The 24,146-nt window shown below is 53.9% G+C and overlaps 1 protein-coding gene across 7 annotated transcripts in view; it reads right to left on the bottom strand.

Annotated features, from left to right (window-relative positions):
* The window catches only part of AGRN (agrin), a 162,511-nt gene that overhangs the window by 111,557 nt on the left and 26,808 nt on the right, over window positions 1–24,146 (bottom strand). For 5 of the 7 annotated variants that reach the window (XM_077312229.1, XM_077312232.1, XM_077312230.1 and 2 more), the window contains exon 3: window positions 5,004–5,024. The exons of the other annotated variants lie outside the window; for them this stretch is intronic. In XM_077312229.1, the coding sequence (XP_077168344.1) occupies window positions 5,004–5,024 (21 nt within the window). The remainder of the gene's footprint in view (window positions 1–5,003; window positions 5,025–24,146) is intronic. 7 annotated transcript variants of the gene reach the window in all.

Below are 24,146 nucleotides of genomic sequence, written 5' to 3'. Positions count from 1 at the left end.
TGGAGCCGGAAGCGGTTTTGCTGTCTGCGAAGCCCCCCAAATCCCACGGATCCTGCGCCGTACAACCTCCACTCTTCTCTCAAATTAGGGAAACCCTTTTTGGGAAAGGGGGCTGCGACTTCCTTGCAAAACTGAGCCCGTCCCCAGCTACACATTTTGAAAATGAGATCCGCAGAATAATTGGGGGGGGGGGAGAAACTGGCGGGCACAGAGAGAGGCGACGGGGAAGGGGACCTCAGCTGCCCTAGAGGAGCCAAGGAGGAGGGGACCTGAGAGCTGAAGGCCATATCCCTCATGCCCTCCGGCTCATGGCTGGGCCCACATCACCAGGAAGAGAGGAAATGTTTGTGACAAGAGCCCCTTTGCCTTCCCCACGCACCCCACCAAGTCCCCTCTGCCGCCTCCCAGTCCCCAGTGTTTCAACCGCATTAAGAGGGGGGGGCTGCCTTGAAAGCCCCCACTGCTAATGGGTTAATGACTAAAGAGCTCTCCACAAGTGACCCACAGCTGAGGCCCAAAGGAGGGGGGGTGGAGGCCGACAGTGAGGGAGAGGGGGAGGGAGAGGGAAGAGGGGACGGTCCCTCTGGTCAGCTCTGCAAAGGCATTTCCACAGGCCAGGCCCATCTTCTTTGGAGGGTCGGCAATATTGACCTCGATGGGCCTGATTTGGGAGAACAGGGCGGATAGAGCAAGACAGGCTGCCTTGTTAATATTTCCTGGAGCAGCAGGAAAGAGCCAGAGCTCAGGTTATCTGGTCTCCCTAGATAACCCACAACATCCTGTCTCCAGCTGCAGGCCAGACCGGTCCCTACACACTGAGAAGGGCCCCCTGCTCCAGATCCAGATCCGCCTCTGATGGTGCCTGGCTGCTGGGCTGGGGAGTTCTCGTTTTTTTAAATCTAACTTGGCAGGAGAGCTAATTGGTATTTATACTGCGACTCGTCAGTGGCACAAACACAGTTTGTGGCTTTTCTCCTGTCTGCAGCGCTAATGGGTTAACACACCCCTTCTTTAACCCTCCCTCCATGGCACACACTTGCTCCTAACCCCCCCCCTTCTCCAAACTAATTAGCAGCATTAAAGGACAAAAAAAGGGCAGGGAACAGAGAAAGGTGGGTGGCGGACAAGCCTATTTCATTTAACACTCCACGCGGCCTGTATCTGCTCCCACTCAGCAGCACGGTGGAAATAAAAACACTTTACCTGCAGGGAGGGGGAATTAGAGCCCACTTCAGCAGGCATACAAAGCCAGAAAATGGGAGGGAGGGGATAAAGCCTCAGAAGAATTTTATGTTTACATCCCGAAAGGAAACGAGGAAGGCTCTGGGGCACAGAAGGTCCCCGGTTCAATCCCCGGCACCTCCAGTTCAAAGGGACCAAGACGTATATGTGAAAGACCCCTGCTTGAGAGCCTGGAGAACAGCCCAGACTCAATGCCCAGCATCTCCGGTTAGAAGGGGAAAATCTGTGACTTGCTCTGCAAGGAATTTGCAAGCGTGTTTATCTATGCTTGGAATTGTGTTATTTGTTCGTTTCTGCAAATGGCGCCATAAGGGCACAGGAGGCGTCAGAGTGATCCCCCTCCCCCCACAAAGTCGGCTGGAGACTTAAGTTAACTTTATACTCTGTTTAAATGACCAGGCTCAGAGACTGAGAGGGCATTAAAGGCGGCTTCCTAATTCATGCACGTACAATGGAATCAAACAAAATCAGAGTCCAGGGGCACCTTTAAGACCAACAAAGACTTATTCAAGTTGTGAGCTTTCGAGTGCAAGCACTCTTCATCTGACGAAAGCTCATGCCTTGAATAAATCTTTGTTGGTTTTAAAGGTGCTATTGGACTCTGATTTTGTTTTGTTGTGCTGCTTCAGGCCAACATGGCTACCCGCCTGAATCCTACTGCATCAAGATGAACCTGACCCCAGCCCCCAGCCCATTCAGAAACTCAACATCCAGAGATTTGAGAAGAGGGCCTGAAACTGCAAAGATGAGAAATCTAGCACCAATTCTGATCTTTTTTTCATGAGGAAAGCGAAACAGCCAAGTCCTTCCAAACAAAGCTGGGACACTCGCAAGAAAACAGGAATCGTCTCCAATAAATCAGGACATTTGGAACATATGCTAATAAAGTATGTTCTTTTTTCATGCCCACTTAGAAAACAAACAGTAAAAACTCAATTTTGAAACCAGTTTTAAAAAACCCTATTTTGCTTCGTGTCTGATGGTGTAATACCGCCACCTTGTGGTCGGTCACAGAGTAACACCGTTTGACCTCCCTGGTACAGACAACTCCAATTTGAGACACCCATTCCCCACCCAAAAGCTGCAATTCGGGGCAGTAACTCATGGCGATCGTGCCAGTTCAGGCTTCCCAAAGGCGCTCCCTTGGCCACAGAGGCCGGGCGTCTGGCCAAGCAAAACCAGGCTCTTCCCTTTAAATCAAGCAGACGGCTGCCGGATTTAGAGCCGCCGTCTTAACGGCTTCTCATCACAGAGCGAGAAACCACAGCGAAGGCCGGGCAGCCGACCGGTCCCTTGGGAGAATGGAGGGTTAAGACAAGCGTCAGGCAAAGGGAGTGCCGAGGATCAAGAGTCCTGACGCTTTCAAGTTCTGCCGGCATCTGAAGCTCCCAGTTACAAAATGGGCTTCTCGTGGGGATGCCAGCCTCCAGGTGGGACCTGGGGATCTCTGGAATTCTAGCTCCTCTCCAGACTAAAGAGATCAGTTCCCCTGGAGAAAAGGGCTGCTTTGGAGGGGGGATCCTACAGCACTGTACTCCTCTGAGGTCCCTCCCCTCCCCAAATCCCGCCCACTCGCAGATCTACCCCCAAAGGTCTCCAGGTATTTCCCGACTCAGAGCTGGCAACCCTACTCTCCTGTGAGAGGAAAAAAAGTCCCTGCATGTAGAAAGCTAGCATGTCAGGGAGCTAGCTTAATCCTTTGTGCTAAGCTAGTCCAAGCAAGTGCATGTGGCTCTGGAAGAGCTGTGCCAAAATGAACCCATGGAATGTTTCATAGTGTATATGATGGCATATAGCTTCGACTGAGAGGGCCCAGGCAAGAGGGGACCAAGCAGAAGCTGGAAGGTGAGGCTGAGAGAGCCCTGACATTCCTGCTCCGTCATAACAGCTCTATCAGTGCTCTGGTGAGTCCAAGGTCACCCAGCTGGCTGCATGTGGGGGAGTGCAGAATCGAACCCAGCATGCCAGATTAGAAGTCCGTGCTCCAAACCACTCCATCAAGCTGGCTCTCACTACACCAAGGAATCCTTTTACCAGAATGGCCCTTTCCCAGCCTAGAGCTGCTGTCACCCGTGTGTCTAGAAAGCTAGATTTGTTATTTCATAGCACTTGCTTTGCTTGCTTATATACTGAGCTGCTTTCTAATCCTTCTAAATAAAACTTGTTGTTTTTACTGGCGTGGTCGGCTGTGGGGGCAGAGGTCTACACCCAGGCTAGGTACATTATCAAAGAGGGGATTTATCCAGGGGTGTGTGTGTGTGTATGCAGCTCCTGCTTCCTGGGGGGACGGCTGGCCATTTACCTGGCTCCAGGTAAATTAATATACCTGGAGTGAGAAGAGAGTCGCAATCTGTCCTTTAGCCAGCAGGGGGTGCTATTGGATTCCATTACATTCCCGGCTTCCCCAAATGAGGCAGGTGTGTGAAGGTCCGCTGTGGGGAGTCCTCCTTACCCACCCAGGCCAGGATTATTCCCCACAGGGAAGGGGGGAAATGACGCAGAAGGGTAAGAGCAGGCCTGGAGAGATGAGCTACAAGCCGACCAGTGGGCTGTCTCCGAGGTCTCAGATGCTCTTGAGTCACACAGCCAGAAACACTGTCCTGGGAATCCGAGACCGAGGCAGCCGGCTTGGAAACACCCATAACTTTGACCCTCTTCTCTTCTGATCTGGCCCTATTCTGGGCCGTAAAGAGCAGGGACTGCAAATGGGGCATTTTGGGCAAACGTGCATCGAGCCCCACAAAACCGCAGCCTTCCTGCTTGGAGCTGTCTAGCTCCCTCTCCCTGCAGGAAAGACCTTCCGCTCCGCAGTCACCAGAGGCCCATTCCACCCGGGCTGGCCAGCCGGCCCTGCACTCTCTCTCCGCCTGCCGTCCTTTCCCCTAGAAGAACGGAGCCACCGGAGACCGCAAAGGCGCACAAAGCGGCCAGGCCAAGCATAACTTGGCAGAGGGGGGGGCAGATTCCGCATGCTCCCCGCCTGGCGTGCCTGCCATAGCCGCGGTGGCCGAACAAAGGAGCCGCCGGTGGATCCCCTTTCAGCCGAGGCCCAGCCGCTCGCCCGCCCTCCCGGCATCCTGGGATTCCCAGCGTTAGGGCTCCCGACAGGAACGGGCAGCCGTCCAGGTTCGGCCAGTTGGCGAGGGTGCCCTCCCCTTGCCCTCTGGGCCGGCTCTCCCCACGTGGGTGCCAAGGGCACGGACTTCCTCATTCCGATGTCAGCACCAGGCGCCTGCTCCACGGAGGCCAGGAGGCGGAAAAGGGAGAAACGGGGGGGGGGGGGGGAACAGCTATGCCCACCTTTGGTTCCTGTAGCTCAGAGGAGCCTCGACCTCATAGAGCCTGGGGGTGCCCTGGGAATCCTCACGCTGCACGGGCAACAGGGCCATCGACCGGCCCCCACAGAGCAGCTGGCGCAGGAAGTGAAGCCGGCTGCAAAAGGGCAGCCCCAACTTATGTTCCAGGTCTCCACGACAGACAGCCTGTGAGGGAGGTGGGGCTGAGAGAGCTATACAAGAACTGTTTGTTGAGAAGAGCTCGATCAGGACCGTGACTAGCACGTGGTCACCCAGCAGGCTGCATGCGGACGAGCGGAGAATCAAACCCAGCTCGCCCGATTAGAAGCTGCCGCTTCTAAACCACCTCACCCAGCAGGCTCCCACACATCAACCCTGTGGGGTAGGCTGGGCTGGGCGCGGGTGGCTGGGCAAGCAACGATTAGGCAAAAGAGGAATGAACAGAAAGAGGAGACCAGGACTTACCAGCAAGGAGCTTCCTATGTTCTTTGGAAGGCAAGAGAAGGGAAGCAAAGGGAAGGAAGGGAGGAAGGGAGAGAAGGAGGGAGGGAGAAAAAGAGAAAAAGAAGACGTTAGAACAGCAACAGAGAAAGAGAGAGGCATCAGCATGCAAGAAAAGCCCTTCTGGCCCAGGCAAAAGCTCTCAACAGAACAGCAGCAATAGCCCCCCTGCCCTCAGTAATTCATAGGTACACTGCCCTTGAACATGGAGGTTCTGTGCAGCCATCCAGGCTACTAGCCGTTCCCCACAGCAGCCGTTTTGTGGCAGTCGTTTTGTGGCTGTACCCGCCTTGCTGGGTCAGACTTCTAAGGGAATTAGCCGGGGACCCCCGGCCTGATGAGCAACGCCTCTCCGGGGCCACTAGCCAAGGTCCAGTTCAGCCCTCCGGGGAACGCACTTCTCCCCTCCCCGCCTCGACAGGCAGCAGGTTTCAAGCAAGAATCCGGAGCAGGTGCACACGCAGAGAGCCGAATTCTCAGGCCGGCCCTGAAAGACCAGCCGGGGACGGCACGTACATCCGATCAAGGCTGGATCAAGAGGAGAATCCGAGGGGGGCGGGAGGGACGGTATTCCCCAGCATCCAAGGCATGGGCACTGCGTGATCTTGAATAGCAGGGACAGGAAGTAGGAGGAGAAGGGGGGTGCCACCCTACCGCCTAGGAGGCTGCATCCTCCAGGAGCCGGCTTGGTGCAGTGGTGAAGAGCGATGGCTTCTAATCTGGCAAGCTGGGTATGATGCCCCACTCCTCCTCCATATGCAGCCAGCTGGGCGAGCTTGGGCTAGTCACAGCCCTGACGGAACTCTTCTCGCCAAGCAGTTCTCTTAGAGCTCTCTCCGCCCCACCTCCCTCACAGGCTGCCTGTTGTGGGGAGAGGAAGGGAAGTCCTCTCAGAGCTCTCTTTCTCTCTCAGCCTCGCCTACCTCGCAGGTTGTTTATTGTAGGGAGAGGAAGGGAAGCTCTCTCAGAGCTCTGAGCAGTTCTCTCAGAGCTTTCTTTCCCTCTCAGCCTCGCCTTCCTCACAGGCTGTCTGTTGTGGGGAGAGGAAGGGAAGGCGATAGTCAGTCGCTCTGCGAGTCCTTCGGGGAGTGAAAAGCAGGGTACAAAAAGCAACTCTCCTCCTCCTTCTTCTAGAGCAGGGGTAGTCAAACTGCGGCCCTCCAGATGTCCATGGACTACAATTCCCAGGAGCCCCTGCCAGCAAATGCTGGCAGGGGCTTCTGGGAATTGTGGTCCATGGACACCTGGAGGGCCACAGTTTGACTACCCCTGTTCTAGAGGAACAAGGCCACCACACGCTGCGGACACAATAAACGGGCCAAGTGGTTTTGGAAGGGCCGTGGCGTGCTGCGGACTGGGGCAGGATACGGTCCCTCCCGGGGGAGGCCGCCTGCCAAGGCAATGAGGCAATCGTGCTGGCAAACCGTCACGTTTCCTGTGCCGCGGATTAGGGCGGCCGAAAATATCCCAAGCCAGAAGGGTTATTTTGGGGGGCTGGGGTGGACAAATGGAAGGATTCTTTGAGAGCAAAACAGAGCGGTTCTTTCAGAATCCTCATTTCTCAACGTGGGCAAGGACCAGAACAGCCACTGGGGGGGGTTGCCAGATGAACACGAGGCCCGGCCCTCCCGTCACAAGTGAAGGGGGGGGGGGTGTCTGGCTGCTTGGCCAATGTCCCATCTTAAACCCCCCTCTCTGGCACAGGCCTTCTCGGCAAGCCCATGAGCCCAGGAGGGGAATCGTGAAAACCAGAGACCAGGCAGGGCTTCCAGCCCCGCCCCGGCCGCCAGAGGGAGGGGAGATTGCCGGAGCCAAGCTGGAAAACGCCTGCAAATTTGGGGATGGAGCCTGGGAAGGACAGGGACCACAAGGTCCTCCCTTCCAAGCATCCCTTTTCTCCAGGGGAACTGGTCTCCGGAATCTGGAAATGAGCTGCAACTGGTCTCCGGAATCTGGAAATGAGCTGCAATTCTAGGGGATCCCCAAGTAGATGGGGTTGGGAAAGCCCCGAGAGAACTGTACCTGGCCCAAAGTCACCCAGGAGGCTGCCTGTGGAGGCGGAACGGGGAGTCAAACCCGGTTCCTCCAGGTCAGAGGTGGCCGCTCTTCACCCCCATCCCACCCAAAGAGGCCTCCTCCCAATTTTCCTCATTCCAAAGCCAAGCAGACCTTTAAAGATCCCTTTTCCCCCAACAATGGCCCCCCAAATTGCGCCCCTTCCAATAAAATTACGTATCAGTTGGCTACATGACACTTGTTCATGCACACACACACACCCACACACATGCCCCTTCCAATCTGCCGGCTCACCATTAGCATCCAATAATAAGCTGGCACAAAAATCAAACCTCCCCTCCAGAGGAAGGTGCAATTCAGAAAGCAAAAAACAGAACAAGCTGCCTTTGGAAAGTTCAGGTGGGCTGAAGCTAATGAGAAGCCCACATGTTTCCTGCAGGAGTGGGGAAAGGCCGGGCAGAAACCTCTGGCCCAGAGAGGTAGTTCTCCCCCCGCCCCCCCCGCCGTAAACAGAGCCACCTCCGAAGGAAGGCCGCCCGAATTGAAACCAGACGTGTAGGAAATGTCTCGTTAGGTGTAATTGCTTTGCAAGGATTTGAGGTTTCCCCTCTGTGCCGTCTCTGCTGGGCCGACCCTGTTCTCCACCGACCCAGCGCTGCGGGGATGCCCGTGGCCAAGCGAGAGTCCATACAATCGGGGGGTGGGATATTTCAGAAAGTCAGCATGGCAACGAGGTTAGGAGTGGCAGCCTCCAGTCTGGAGAACTGGGCTTGTTTCCCTGCTCCTCCTCAGCATGCAGCCAGCTGGGCGACCTTGGACTAGTGGCAGTTCTCTTAGAGTTGTTCCAGAGCTCTCTCATAGGAAGGAAGGGAAAGTGATTTTAAGACTCCTTCAGGCACGAAAAAGTGGGGGTACAAAAGCCAACTGTACTTCTTCAAATTCCCAAGGTGCTCACGGGCTCAAGAACTAAACCAGCCTCCTGAAGCACCCTGCTTCAAACAGAGCCCACGCACGCCCTTTCCCTGCCAGTATTCCAAGGTAAGCTGCCTCTGTACATGGAGGTTTTATTTCCTTATCATCCTCAAGGACCACTGATTAAGAAAGACATCTCCCTTCTGTCTTGGCGAGACAGAGCTTCTCACCTCATTACGCTGACAGAGGATGTGGTGAGGGCCACAAGAATAACAGCATTAAAGGGGGATGAGACAGATTCATGGAGGAGAGATCTTTCAGTGGCTACGCGTCAGGGCGACTGTGCGGAACCTCCACATTCAGAGGCACTAATCCTCTGAATCCCGGAACCAGGAGGCAACATCTGGAGAAGGGCTCTATGCCCTGATTTTGGCCCTCCAGAGGGACTGGCTGGCCCCCGTGTGAGACAGGATGCTGGACTAGATGGCCCCTCCCTGGCCTGATCCAGCAGGGCTCTTCTGACATTCTCGCATGAAAGTCTTACAGAAGACCTAAGTCGCATTGAGCCACATCCCTCCTTGGAAACATCCGGGATCGTCGCCAAGATGGCACCTCTCCTCTGCCAAAGCCGAGCCGCTTCCTTTTGTTCAGAGACTCCGGTCTTCTCGAGAGGAGCTCCAACCCTTCCCGGGGAAAGGAGAGAATCAGCGGGGAAAGACACAGCAGTGGGGCGGCTTTATTTTGGGTGAAACTAATGCAATTAAGAGACTCCGCTCCCCGCTTTTATGCCTCCGACCCTTTCTCAGCGCCGGCTTCTCCTCCCCTCCCTCCCCGCTTCGAGCCAAGGGCCCCCTCCCTTCCGAGGGGCCTCCGATGACAAAGCTGCCGGCCCGGAGACAATCGGCTCTTATGTTCCAAGGCAGCTCCGCTCACCGGGAAAAGAGCCAGGGCTGGCAAATCTCAGCAGCAGGGAATAAAAGGCGCGTTTGTCCGGCAGAGTCGGTCCAGGCTGGCGGGTGGGAGGGGGGGGGTCACAAAAAGAGAGCTGCCACACAGCAACCTGGTGGAAGCCCCGCAAGCAGAGGTGCACACAGCTGGGCTGAAGAGGCGAGTTCAAAAAACCAGCTTGGGACACAGAAACACTCTCCGGTCCTCCTAAGAGGCAGGCTTGTGCGAAGACCTCAGGCCTCAGTGAGGGATTTTCGCTCCCCCTCCCTACCCGGAAGTACCTGTCCTGTGTCCACTCTGCCCAAGAGCTGGTCAGGAGCAGGGAAATGGACTTGCGGCCTCCCCTTCGTGGCCAGCCTGCCGTAGCCACACCTCTGCGCAGGACGTGGGTGGGTTACTTTTAAATATTATTCTGTACATTGGGATACAAAATAATTATGGGGTTGGAATCACTGTCCTAAGAGGAAAAGCTACAGAGATAGGGTTGGGAGTGTCCTGCATAGTGCAGGGGGTTGGACTGGATGACCCAGGAGGTCCCTTCCAACTCTATGATTCTAAGATTCTATACTGCAGGGGAAAAGAGACACAGATGACACCATAAAGGCTTAGAAAAATAGGCACGTGGAAAAAGTAGAGAATTTTTTCTCCTCCCATAATCCAGCTAAATCACCAGACTAAACGAATAGACGGAAGATTCAGAATTGATGAAATCAAACACACAGTTAACTTATGGAACTCCCTGCCACAAGATATACAGGCGGCCACTAAGTTGGTGTTCAAAGAGAGCTAGACAGATCCAGAACCATCGACAGACCCCTCAACTATCATGGCGAAACCGAACTTCCCAAATAGCTGCTGCTTGATGCCAACCTCCAGGTGGGGCCAGGGAATCCCCTGGAGTTACAGCTCATCTCCACAGATTCTCTCACAAAATAAAGTCTGCCCAGACATTTTCAAGCTGCTCTCCAGAGGACTAGAAACTTGCATAATGAAATAAAAGTTGAACAACTATAATGCTGGAGATGCAGCCACCTTGGCCTGATACCAACATTCCAAGCTGGCAGAGCCATCGCGCTGACAAAATTTGACCTGTAGAATTTCCTGGCTGTACACGCGTATATTGAGGAGGGCTGCGGTTCAGTGGCAGAGCTTGGCATGCAGAAGGTCCCAGGTTCAATCCCCGGCATCTCCAGTGAAAACTGTCATGTAATAGGAGATGTGAAAGATCTCTGCTCCAAGAGACCCTGGAGAGTCATTGCGAGGCTGAACAGACAAGACTGATCGGGATGGAGCAAGTCTAAGGCAGCCTCTGGCATCTATTGGTATCGGCCGAAATTGGGTGGCACTTCCACGTTGCCGTGGTCTTGTTATATTCTTGCCTATCCACCAGCCATGCACCTTGAAAATCCCAACCAGCTTGATCTCCAGCAGGCCCCCTTCCTTGACACGCAGGGTCGTTGCTGCAGGCCAGAGAGAGAAACTCTGCGACTGCCTCTTGGGGAAGCCGTCCTTGTTTAACGCGAGCAAAACATAACAAAATCCCATTCATCTCCCAACCACGCAACCTTCAGCGCCTTTAAATAAGAGAATGAAGGTCTCGGATACCCTCTCCCCCCTCTTTGCACGAAGCTTGTGTTCCACAAATCTTGAATAATTGAAGTGTGCATGAAATTTTAAAGCCTTTCAAGATTACATTAACATTCATGCGCTCTTTCTCCTTAGCAGAAGAATCTTTCTGGAGTCCCACAGAAGGCAAAGGGTTGCTCCCGTTCACCCCACTTCCTCCGCTCCAGACGGCACCTTCTTATGTCCTGTGCTGACATTCTGGCACGAGGGCATTCAGGCTGCACGGGGATGTGCTGACGCAGCTGGGAATACACAACTTTGCCTCCAAATGACACACCCATGGAGGATAGGTCCACCAACAACCACGACGACTGAATGGAACCTCCAATTAGTGATTGAGCCCAGCTTGATCCCGAAGCCCCCACAACCACCAAGGAAAGCTACATTTTAAACTAGCAAGAATCTTCCTCGTCGGTGTGGCTGATCTCCCCTTCACGTGCCTCTTCAGTCTGGAGCGGGTGGCGCTGCTTGGGTCACGAGTTCAAAGCATGCGCTGCACCCCTTCGTCGGAACAAGGGCAAAGGGAACATAAACCGCAGTGAAATCACTCATGTCCCATCGATTCCCGGGCAATCCAGCGTGCAACAATGGCGGAGAGAGCCGCAGGGAGGCCGAGCCGGTCTGGAATGACTTCATCTATGAATGCGACGCAGTTTCATAAAGCTAATGGGTTGTGGGCGAGGTGCCAAGAGCCTGGGCCCAGGCGAGGCGTGGAAAAAGTCCTTTTTTAAAAAAAAGCAAACCAGAAAATCTACCTCGATGGCAACAGACAAAGGCTTGGAAGACAAAAGGCAAGACCGAAATTCTGCGGAGAAGAGACCCAAGTTTGCTTAAAGATACAAGCGTGTAGGAATGACAGAGAGGATGCCGGATAAAACCGCCATTGTGGGAGAGAGAATTCATCAGAAGGCAGGGCCAGAAGCGGCAAAAGAGGGAGAACAAATGGGCAGTGGGGTGCAGAAGGACTGGGTCCCCTGATCCAGCTCTGTTAGAAAACCCATTTGGTCCCTCTTCCTACCCCCACCATTACTGTGGGGTGCCATCCTGCATCTGCTCCCCAATGGGGACCCACTGAGCCTGATGTCGTTCTCCTCTGTTATACCCAAACAACAACCCTGCAGGGTAGGTTATGCTGCGAGGGAATGCCTGGCCCAAGGTCATCCAGCATGTTTCTGTGACAAAGTGGGGATTCGAACCTTGGACTCCTAGATGCCAGTCCAGTGCTCTAACCATTTCCCTACAACACTAAGGGAACTGCGTCAGAGAGGCGCCATGTTTGGTTTGCTTCCATGGGGTTCCTGCCCTTATGCAGTGAACTATTGACAGATAAACGGTGCTAGGATGGGGAGGAATCTCTGCTCCACTGTTCATTTCGATGGAGCCTGGCCTGGAAACGAGGAAGGCCCAGCAGAAGACAAAAGCCAGCTAGAGCCAAACCGGGCCTCTGCTAGCCTTCCCGGACAGAGCGGAGATAAAAGGCTGAGGGACCCAAGAGCCCCTTATGGTCCCCCTCCAGTTCCCGCTCTCTTCTGAGCTCCCCTGGCTGGTCCCACCAGACTCTCCTTCCCACGTAGGCAGGCTCTTTCAGTTCCCCAGGGGTCACTGCCGGAAAAACACACAAGATGAACACTCCGCATATAACCACTGAAACTACAAGACGCACCCAAAGACACCAGCCCCTTCTGTCCTTCCTGCTTCAGATCCTCGTTCCGTAAGGAAGTAAGGTGAAATCTGGATTTCCCAACAAAGCAGGACCCTGAGGAAGGCAGAGCCCCCGCTCCCCTGACGTCCTCTCCCTCCTCCAAAGATGCGTGTGCTCTGAGTCCAATCCAGCTGTTTTTGCTTATTGCCCTAATTCCTTCCAGATGCAGCAACGCCTGAGAGCCACCACCGACACGTCAGGGCACCGTGCAACAGCCACACACACCCCTCCAACAACAGAACAGGTGTGTTCTGCTGGGGTCTTCCAGCGATCTGAGTTTTTCACTTTGCACCCGTGCTGGGGACCCTCGGCTCAGGAGGCATCTAAATAAACATCCTGTTTCAAAGTTCCGCTTTTGAGAACCTGAGCAGCAGACCACACAGTGGCTTTGGACGAGGAAGAGATTCAAAGTGTAGTCTACAGCCTGGTCAAGCTAGCAGCTGACCTCGGAAACAGATGGATTTACTTGGCCACAGAGGAGAGAGAGAAGGGAAGGTGCGCCGGCAGGTACAGATGAGTTGGCCTCTCACCGAGAAAGGTGGCCAAGATCCACCCCGAGTGTGCTGAGACAGGGCAGAATAAAAGTCAAATGAATTAACCCCGTGGTCGAAGACAGGGTCCCCAGCCCAGTTGTCCCACCCCCCACCCAGATGTCACCTGGACTTCAGACCAGAAGAGCAGAATGCAAACACAGTCTCTATTACAGAAGTTATTCTATGCAGCAAGGGAGTGGAGGGGGGATCAAATTTTACATCACAGGGGGGGAAAGGTATTCATCCGCCCCAAAAGCCAGAGGGCTGATTTAGGGTTTAGGCCCCAAACATATGTGGGAGGTTGTGTTTGGGGCCTCAATCCCCCACCCCCCCACATACGCACACATATTTTCCTTCTTTTTGTTCTGCCTTTCTATCAACTCCTTCTAAACCGCTTCTGTGTCCATTTGCTGGTTATGACAACTCCTCACCTCCAGAGAAAGTCTCTAGTTCAGGGGTAGTCAACCTGAAGTCCTCCAGATGTCCATGGATTACAATCCCCATGAGCCCCTGCCAGCAAACGCTGGCAGGGGCTCATGGGGATTGTAGTCCATGGACATCTGGAGGACCACAGGTTGACTACCCCTGAACTAGTTAGCAGCAAACCAGATCAGTCGCTTCTTCTCTTCCAAGAAGTTGCAGTTCTTGGAGAATTTCCAAGCTACCAAGTTTGGATCCAGTTCTCACAGGGTTATGCAAACCAAACATGGAAATTATTTTTTAAAGTTTTTTTTTTTAAACGTCTCTTCTGTGTTCTTTTCTCATGCTGTCCTCTGGCGGCTAAGATCTCATGCTTTTTTTTCGGGGGGGGGGAGGAGATAACGTGGGCCAAGATTGTGCTCGCCTTCAAAGCTCTGGACGTCTGTGTTCTTCCATCCATCGTCCATTTCCATTCCGGCTTTCGACGCGAAGGATATTTTGTAGAAATGGGGCAGCAGGTTTCTTTGGCGGCAGCAGGAGTATCTTGACAGCGCAACTGAAGATACGCTGTATTTATGTAAGGGAATGAAATGGCACAGAGTTGACTCCGCCCCTTGGGGCAGACATTTTGTGGTTGCCCGAGGGTTTCCAGGGAAATGCCTGTAGACTTTGGGGGTGGAGCCTGCAGAGGGTGGGATCTGGGGAGGGGAGGGACTTCAGTGGGCTATAGTGCCACACAGTTCACTGGTCTCTGTTGTCTGAAAATGACCTGTAATTTCCAGGGGACCACCAGGTCTCACCTGGAGGCTGGCATCCCTCTGTTGCACCCACTCACCCCCATGCCAGAACTCCAAAGGTGCAAGTTCAAAAATGCTGCAGACTCCGGTCCAGAAGACAACAAAGGAGGGAATGCAGGGGGAGGCACGAACTGACTGAAGAAGCAGCGTCCAGTCTGCTAAGATTTACAGGAAGGGATCTCAGAAGCAGGTATTTGATTGTGCAAATGTCACCAAATGCAGGCACGGGAGTTAAATACGCTCAAGTTCTCTGCTGACCGCAAGATTCGGCCGCTTTTTCGGTCGGAAACCTCCGCTTTCCTCTGAGGTGTCTACGCACAAGACGGAGCGCCACTCACGTTTTCTCCCGTCGACCCGAGAAAGCCCCCACCCAGTGCCGGACAGCTGATGCCCCTGCACAAAGCAGGTTGCCAAGGCGGCGGGCCTTTGTGTACGGAGCAACAAAACCTTTGAAGTCATTCGCAAGGAATGCGATGCCACCACTCCCCGGCAGCCTGAGCAGAACAGGGGCGGTTCTGGAGCTGCAGGGACCCAGCCCTCACCTCTCTTCTCCACTGGCCTTATCTAGCTGGCAAACCAAAGCCGCTGACCCACACCTGCTGGGAGCTCCACGGCCGGCTTATCTGCCTCTGGCCTTCTTTACCCTTGGCTTTTCCTCTACCTGGTTCCAAGCAGCCGACCCAGATCTCCTCGCCTCCGTTTCATCCCCGTTGTGCGAAGCTAAGCCAGGCTGTGAATGAACCCCCCTGGCCCAAATTTACACCACGAGCTTCACAGTTGAGGGAAGATTTGAACTCGGGACCCTCTCCCCAGCCTGATCCAACCCAATCACTGGCCCATGGCAACACATCGCTTGGGCTATGCCGCTTGGCGTTTCACGTTTACTCCCCGACACAGAAAAGATAAATAAACACACAGGGGAGAAGATCTTAACCCCGCTCTCTCCTGCGTTCTGTTATAATTCATACGCCGAAGCGGCACGATCCAGCTGTACGGTTTGACTTTGCTTTTTGTAGAAACCGGCCAGCAGGAGAAAAGATCACCAACCGGGAGAAAGAATTCCATGGGGGAGCAAGGCAGGTGCGGCTCAAACCAGGCCTCCGTTGGCATGAGTTGTGCATGCTCATGGGCCGCTCCTGGTATCCGTGCCACTCTGTGCTGTTCCTGCTCGGCAGAAAACGGAAGAGAAGTATATTGTTTTGGCTTCAAGTTAACACTGCCAGCGGATGAGTAGGTAAGAAGGCAAACTATTCCCACAGAAACAGCACGGAGGAAAGGGGACGAATTTGTTTGGCCAGGGGTCAAGGGCCGGGGGAGCTTCAGAGGCCAGTGGGGCGGGGGTCTAAAACACCCGGTAAGGACATTCACCCTCTCTTTGCAAAGGGAGCCCAACTCCAGCCGGCCTCTCTCCCGCCACCAAGCCCGGGACGGGGAGGGGAAGGAGGAGGGGGCTGTGGTAGCCAGACCACAGCCTCTTTCAGAGAGCGGACAAACACAAGGCGGGGTTGGACTTGGGCCACGGAGTCTTTCACTGTGGCCGGGGTTAAATGCACATGCCCTTTGACCTTTCGCTGTTCGGCAAGAAAAGGCTGCTTCCCGTTTTCTCCAGGGAAAATCGGCAGCTCCTGGCCGAGGGGATAACAAGCAGCATCTCTGGAGCTCTGCAGGGATACGGAGGAGGCGGCCCGAGAGGACAACTCCTTTCTGCTTGCTCCCAGATCTGCTTTCAAAACAGCCGGCGAACGTCACGCTGGGTGCCAGAGATTTCTCAGGCCTGGTGCGAACTTTTATCAAGAGAGGCTTTTGAGAATTCGGCGCGTTTAGTCCTTGAAGGCCGCTCGGGGAGGGGACGGGGGAGGAAAGAGAGTGCCTGTAATCTCTCCCCTCTGGAGTCCCGATAGGAATGGTATGCGGTCTGTGAAGAATGCCCTCTTAGCTTGGCAAGCAGCCACAGCTGGACGCAGAAGGGAACGCAAGGGCCGTCCTCCCCAGCTGCACATTCCAGCATTGATGCTCAGCTCTGCCTCCCTCTGCACATCCTGACATGCCAACTGGACGAGGGGCTTGGTGCGGACCCCTGACTTGTTTCTGGTGCTCTGACTAGGCCTTGTGACGCACAAAGTCAACATTGGGAGAGCCAATCCAACAAGGAGCTAGCCATCCAGAGCCAATCCAAACACTGCAAACGCCGTCTCAATGGGCTGTTAATATGAATGGGCTAAAAACCTGATCAGAGCGTATGATGAGATTTACCCCCACACACACACCACCTTCCAGGACCTCAGAGGACTGTAGGTGACTAGACTACACCCATCCACTCTACATGGGGCTGCCCTTGAAGCCAGTGCACAAAACATGGCAGCCAGCGTCTTGCTGCGAAAAATGTTTATAAAACTGACATTGGTCCAACTTCCAGCTGGAGTGAGAAACGGCACCCTGGATTGGGTGTGGAAGAGAGCAGAGAAACCGGAGGCCTGGTGTGGCGTTACAGACCAAAGGAGAGGGTCTTCCTGTAAGGAAATGGGCAGAAACCCAGGGTGGGCTTTCTGACTGCCTCCCCTGACTGCAGAACTCTGCCCCAAAGTAGGCAAGCCAGACACCACCCACGGAGGACGCTGAAAACATTTTTGTTCCGGAAAGCATCTGAATGCTGGCCGGGCCTGCTGCCCTCTGGCATGTTTGGCTGGGTGTATGACAGCCCCGATTCTTGACAATTTCATCCATTTTTAAAGCCCCCCTTCCTCCAAAGGATCTGAGAACAGCCTATCTGGTTCTCTTCAGCTCCATTCTAACCTGTGACGTCGCCCAAATGGAGAAGAGGGTGAAGGAGCCAAAGTTGTCTAGCAAGAGCCCTGGTAAAGCAGGGGTGTCAACTTGGGCCTCCCCAACCTGACTCAGGAGAGCTAACCTTAACTTCACACCGAGGTTTATTTTACGGCTTTTTAGAAACATGAGCCGCCTCACTCGCCTACCGAAGGCAGAAAGGCCGCCTTCAGCTTGGCAGGGCAAATTAACTGCAGCCCGATGGCAAAAAGCAAAGGAAGACGGACTGAAGGACACTTGAGCAGAGAGAACCCATCATCTGGCTTTGCAGACGGAACAATGCGTACGGTTTCGCTGCTTCTCAGGAATTCTAATCCTCTTTTGCACGCGGCTCAGATTAGGGACTCCTTCGGGAAGCAGAGAGAAGTGAGAGATTCTCTAAGGATGCAGAAAGACATGGGCTTCTGCCCACAGGTTAGGGAAGTCGTCGAGAATGGCCTGCTCCCCCCACCCACGGTTGGTATTGCGGGGCTTTGTAAAAATCTGAAAAGGCCACCCCGAGAAACCTACCCCAGCAGGTGCTAAGTAAGAGCATGGAAGACACTTTGAATTCTCCAGCCGGGAAAAGCTGGATTCTGCACCAGTCATAAATTATGTAAAATTGATATAATTATCATCCATAACTTATTCTGCTGTTTTGGCTCCGCTGTGGGGTTTAATCTGGTCTCACCTACAATCGGGAAAGGCAGCCCGTGGAAGCCGCACACAGATGCCTCTCTGGCCGACAACCACAGCCGAAAAACAAAAGCCCTCCTCTATGGTTGGTCCCCCAGCACCTGGTTTTGACTTACACTGCCCTTGAATCCGGAGGTGCCATTCTTGGACGCCATGTCAAGCTGTCCAGTACTATGTACTGTTTCCAACAGCTGACAAGTAAGTGCTGCAGGGACGCTAAGGTGGCCCATTGCAGGTGGCTCCCACCTGGTGGAAGGAGCTCCCAGAGGAGACCAGAGCCCTGAAGGAACTACAGCGATTCCACAGGGCCTGCAAAAGGGAGCTCCTCCGCCAGGCATTTGGAGGAGGTCAACCTGACCCATTCCTTCCTGAGCCTCCCTCCCATCTGTACCGTCCGGCCACAGGGCCTCTGTATCCGGTAATGATCTTCCGTCCATTACTGTTCCATTGTTCTACCCTATTCGTCTTCTATTGTTATTATTGTTTACTGTGATGGTTATTTACAGCCACTGATTTCTCTGTACTGTTCCTGTTTTATGTAAAGTGCCCTGAGCCCCAGGAGAGGGCGGTATACAAATGTAAAATAAATAAATAAAAACAGAATAAATTCCTCTTCCGGCCCAAGCTGCAGAGGGCAACGCCAGGAGGCAGCAGCCAAATGGCCAGGAACCACGAGGGGGAAGGTGGCTCCAAGGAAGTCCGCAGCAGCCTTTGCCCGGAAAGGGCCTTTTGTTCCTGTGCCGAGAGCAGCCTCCGTCCACGGGAGGGACACGAAGCAGAAGCCCAGAGCAGCCGTAACACTTGGGTGCGTGATGCTAAGCAGGTCCTTCCCAGCAATGCTCCCAGGGCCCCCTGCCAAGGAAACATGACATTCTTCGGGAGAGGGATCTGGGCTCTCAGGAAGCAAAAAGGAATCCCGGCCAACTCAGGGCTTCTGCCAGCCAGGCCAGTCTGAAGACGCACCCTCGGGGCTGAACCAGATGGGAAGGGTGGCAGCCACAGGCGTTCCTCGACCCCTCTGGTGCAGAGAAAGTCGGAGGAAAGAGAATTCTCCCCCTGCCAAGGAGGCTGAGGGCTTTGCACCGTGGATCACTGTCCGATAGAACTCACCGAAAGCGCGTGTGTGCGGCCCCTAGCTTAAGACGGCTTTAAGAGGGGGTCGGAAGGAACGCACCTGGGTCAGCCAAGTGCTGGAAACAAGGTTGCCAGCCTCCAGGTGGGGCCTGGAGATCTCCTGGCATTAAAATTGATCTCCATGCTACAGAGACCAGTTCCCCCCGGAGAAAATGGCTGTTTTGCAGGGTGGGTTCTACAAATTATAGTCCACTGACGTCCGTGCCCTAGCCAAGCCCCCACTTTCCCCAGAAACCACCCCCAAATCTTTAGGAATTTCCCAACCCCACCTCACAGGGTTATTGTGAGGGTGAACTGGAGGAGAAGAGAATTATGCATGCTACTCTGGGTCCCCATTGGGGAGAAAGACGGGGTATAAATTAAGTAAATAAACAGGCTGAAGTTGGCAACCTCAGCTGGCCTCCCCAGGAGAATTTTGGGGGGAATAAATCCAGCTGCTGGCACATGTGGAAAGACATCATTTCTGGGGGAAACCCAGAAGAGATTTCGCTGTGGTCTTACCATTCGCATTCCGGAGGCTCCTAGGATAATGTGACGTCACATCCTGTTCTTCCAGGAAGTGATGTCACGGCATACGTGAACTAAGCTTCAAGGGCTTCACACAAATGCACACTTTGGAGCACATGATTAAAGGACACGAACATGCATTTAAGATCTTTCCCCAACAAAGGCTCTCGCACAAAGAGACTTTTTAAAATTCACCGAATCCAGACGACCAACATTTAGCGCTTCCCAGTTTAAAAGCTGCGTTACTGGATCATGATGGCATTTTGGGTCCCTGATAACAAGAAAGCTGGTCCACCCACACAGTTCCCAAACCCTCCAGTCTTTCGACGAGAAAATACAGACCCTTCTTGTGTACTTGGAAACACCCCCCTATTCATAGCCGAGGGATCCTGGCCCCCTCCACACCCTCATGCATCTCCATCCAACGGCCTATTGTCAGTTGCCTGCAATTATTCGGCAGCCATCTGTCCTGCACTGACTTGAAAGCGGAGAAGGGGTTTGTTCCCTTGGTTCAAGAACCACTAAAGGAAAAACGCTGCCGCTGTGCTGCCAGCAGTTGTGTGTGTTTCTTTTTAAACGGACTGGATGCCACAAGGCGCCTTTGCGTGTGGAGCTCATGCTTTGACGCAACCATAGATGCGATCAAGATGCTCCCTAAGACTACAAGTGCAGCCACAAGAATATCAGAAGAGCTGTGCTGGGTCAGACCAGTGGCCCATGGAATCCAGCCTCCTGTCGCACATAGTGGCCAACCCGTTCCCCTGGAGGGCCAATCCCAGGGCAGAGAGGCCGAGGCTTTCCCCCGATGCTGCCTCTTGGCTCTGGGATTCACAGGTTTAGTGCCTCTGAATGAGGCAGTTTCCCCTCAGCCATCATAACTAGACACACTGATAGATTTATCCTCCGTTAACATATCTAATCTCCTTTTAAAGCTGTTTAGTCCTTCTCTGCTCTCTCCGCCCCGCGCGTAATTTAATATGCCTCTATCGCAGGGGTGGCCAAACTGCAGCTCACCAGGTGTTAATGGACTACAATTGCCATGAGCCCCTGCCAACTGGCCAGGATGGCATCTGGAAAGCCAGGGGCTGGCCACCCCTGCGCTACATGTTTCTCATGGCACACAGCTGGGGAAATCACCGCTTCTAGAAAGCTGGGCGCAGTTCCGCCCACTTTGGGCAACGCTGCCTTCCACCCCAGGACACGCAGCAACTGTTCCGCATGCCGGGCCGTGCAGGCATCGCCACTCGCGAGGAGCAAACCGAAAATTAGAAGACGGCCATGAACCCGTGCATCTGGTTTCTCTGCCCTTGGATGTGCGGGAAGAGGCGGAGGGGGGAGACACAAACGGGAGGCAGCTATGGGGAGAGGAACAAGCAGCCACGGAGCAAAGGAACTCCCTGCGGGCAAAGGGGGAGAAGCGGAGGACAGAGGCCGCTTTGTCGAGCTCCTCGGCGTTGCCCGCCCTGCCATACCCCCTCCCCCTCCCCCACAACACGGCGGGATCTGATTAGGATCAGAAAAGCGGCATCCGGTGATAAGCACCACCTCCTCTCCAGGGCAAGGAAAGATCTCTCTCAGCGAGGCAGCCTTAGGGGAAAAAAAATATATCAGGACCGTGTACCAACAGGCCCGTCTGACGTCACGGGAGGCCTTGCTGTTCTATTGTTGGAGTTTGGAGAATAACTAACCGCCAAGAATTCCCAAACCTGCAGGCAGGTCTCCAAACCGGGGTACAGAGCCTCCGAAGGGACCTAGCGGCTGCACGACGGACCTGAAAGCGAGACCGAGTCTATCTCCAGTGAAGCCGATGGGCAGTAGGTTCGGGATGGACAGCGGGAAACACAACTTTACACAGAGAGTGATTAAAATGTGGAATTCGCTGCCAGAGGATGTTGTGATGGCCATAGGAATAAACAGTTTTAAAGTGGATTAAGATAGATCTAGCAATGGCCGCTACCCATGGTGACTGAGGAGAACCTCCACGTTCAGGGGCAGTCAACCTCTGAATCCTGGAGCCAAGAGGCAACATCAGAAGAAAACCTTGGCCTTTATGTCCTGTTGTTGGCCCTCCAGCAGAACTGTGTAAGACAGGATGCTGGACTGGATGGACCACCGGTCTGATCCAGCAGGGTTCTTCTGATGTTCTTAGGAAGGACTTGGCCTCTCTGCCCTGTGGCTGGCCCTGCAGAGGGACTGGCTGGCCACTGTGGGAGATGCAATGCTGGACTAGAGGGACCCTCCCTGGTCTGACCCAGCAGGGCTCCTCTGATGTTCTAATGATGGACTTTGTTCTCATCCAGCAGAGATAGTTGTTATCTTCCTGTGTTCCCACCAGGCAAACACTACTCTTACCCTCAAGGGGCTTTGGGATCTCCACCAACAGCGCAGGAAATCGATAAGACCAAAGAGGGAGCGGTCGTTCTCATGGGAAAGGGTTGCCAGCAGCGCTGACCAATGGGCGGGAAGGGTGGGCTCATTAGACAGGGCAACGTAGCTTGGGAGAAGGTCAGGGTCCCAGGTGAGGTCCACAGCAACTTCCTTCTGGGGTTATATACGCAATGGAAAACAGCTGCCAACTCCCAGCCTGTGCTCACAAAAGTCTGTTTTTTTTCCCATGGATCTGACGTCCGTTTCCCCGACCCCAACAGGATGTACCCCACTGAGCGGCTTGTTTTTCCTCCTTTCCATCCTGCCTCTTCCGAGACAGATGCTGGAGAACAAAAACAGCGGAATTCCACTCTGCCAGCCCTATGCGTACGGCGGCCATGAGTTCCACAAATCCATCATGCGTTGTATGAACGCTCTCCTTCACATGTCCTTAATCGACTGACCACCTATGCTGGTGGACGACCCGCAATTCTCGCAATCTAAGAGGTGAAGCCAAAGTTCTGTCCTCTTTCCACGTAAAACTTCCTAACCCCCTGCAGTGTCTCCCTTCTTTGCAACCCCATTGCAGGAGTTTTGGCTGGAAGTTGAGGGCTGCCCGCGCACCTTTGCAGAAACCTAACGCCTTTCCAAAAAAACAAATGCTGCATTCTCAGCTGGGGCCACAAGAATTAAAATCGGGGTGAGGCCTTTAAAGGGATCCACAGATCAAAGCTGTGGATAGAACCGGTCTCTCTCCTTCCTCTGCTCAAAATTAAATTCTAAGCGCCGCGGGTCAGAAGTTCTTCTCCTTTGCTTCACGCCGCAGACAAAAAAAACCTCACCACGTAATGATATGAAATATCTCAGCACATCAATTAGATCGAACAATTAAAAATATATCGTCTTTAAATGGAAATGCTGCTACCAACTGCAGGTGTCAAGAGCTCTTAAGACAAATCCGTCCCTCTTCTGGGAAGGGTGGGGGAATGCCTCTTCTAAGAGGATGGAGCACCCCTCTTTCTGGTATGCCTCTCCTGGGACGATGCTTGCTGAGACACACACAGGGCCTTGGCTCACCTAAAGGCGTGGTACGCCTAACAGGGCTCTTTTTTTTCCTTTTCAGATGCAAATAAAGGCAGGTAAAACTGATTACTGGATGACAGAGCTCCTGCAATTAATAAACTGGTGGTGACAGTTATTTTGACTTGTATTTCATGGCACGGAGGAGGAGGAGGAGAACGAGAGAAAGAAGAATACCACCCTGCTTTTTACCACCCGAAGGATTCCAAGGCGTGACGCCAAGGCATGTTCAAAAGGTGTGCAGCGGCTTACAATCGCCTCTCCCCACAATAAACGCTCCGTGAGGTAGGTGAGGCTGAGAGAGCTCTGAGAGAACTGTCACCCAGCTGGCTACACGTGGAGGAGGAGTGGGGAAGCAAACCCAGTTCTCCAGATCAGAGGCCACCGCTCTTAAAGAGAACACTAAGCCGGCTCTCGAGAGCATCTGGAGGCTTTTAAATTTCCCTGTGCTGGGCTGAAGCATGGCCCACGCATGTGAGTGTGTGTGTTTTTTAGCATTTTTAAAAACGGAAAACAAAAAGCATCTCAGGGCTGGCTTCCAAGACCCATTAGGAGCTAATCTCCCTTTTGTGCCAATCCGAACGCAGGAGAGGAACGGAAAGCAGCCCTCGGCACCACATCTGCCCAAGCGAGACAAGACCTGCCCTGCGGAGGGCTCAGCCCCCCAGCAGGCAAGAGCGCCCGGCCTGGAAGCGGCTGGCACGCCCCCTCGCCCGCTAGGAGGATACGCTCCCCCTCCCCCTCCCCCTCCCTCTCCGCTTGGAACAAGATCAGAACTTTCTCCCTTCAGGGGAAAGCTTTCTGCACATTTGCCTCGGCCAGAGAAATACCAGTTCTGTGCCACAGCAACCCCTGTGCCCGGTGCCAGATCCTGGGGCACGTTCCACAGGTGCACAGTCGGTTCATGTGAAAGCCTTGCTGCGCCTGGGAGATCCCCCACCCCACCCCACCCCACCCATTGCCTTGGGATCTGTCACCAGCATGGTCAGGGCTGATTTCAGGTGCAGGGGGAGGTCCCCTCCCTAGCAGAGCTGGGCATGCCCCCCCCCCCCAAAGCAAGGCAAGGCAAGGGAAGGCCAGGTGCCCAGTCGCCACTGATTCTCTCACCCGCTGGCCCAGCCGCCACCCCTGAGAAGTTGCCTTACCCCCATGCTGGGCAAGAAAGAGCTCGGAGGGAGGGAACAGGGCCTAAGATGCTCAGATGCAACAGTGCAGAACTGCAAAAGGTGAGAAGACAGGAAGGGCGGAGGGGGCACCCCGGAGGGGCGAGTCAAGTTTTGGATTATTCTTAATCGGATTTTTAAACATTTCATCCTTTTCACTTCCTGCATGGAACAATGAAGCTCTGTGCCAGCCCCCGGCCGCTGGGGAAACGATTCACTTCTCTTTCCGCAGAGATTAAACTTGAAATATAAATAAGAGATTTCCCCGCCAAGCGATTTATGGGCACGGAAGAAACAAGGGGACTACACTTAGGGCGTCTGGGGAGCTGTCTTTTCTACGGTAAGGTACCAGTTCACTGCAGACACACTAACCTGAAAAGGCAAAATGTCGAGGCACTCCCGAT

The sequence above is a fragment of the Paroedura picta genome, chromosome 15, assembly GCF_049243985.1.
Source record: "Paroedura picta isolate Pp20150507F chromosome 15, Ppicta_v3.0, whole genome shotgun sequence".
In the NCBI taxonomy this organism is placed as follows: domain Eukaryota; kingdom Metazoa; phylum Chordata; class Lepidosauria; order Squamata; family Gekkonidae; genus Paroedura; species Paroedura picta.
This window is presented reverse-complemented; position numbering and strand designations above follow the sequence as displayed.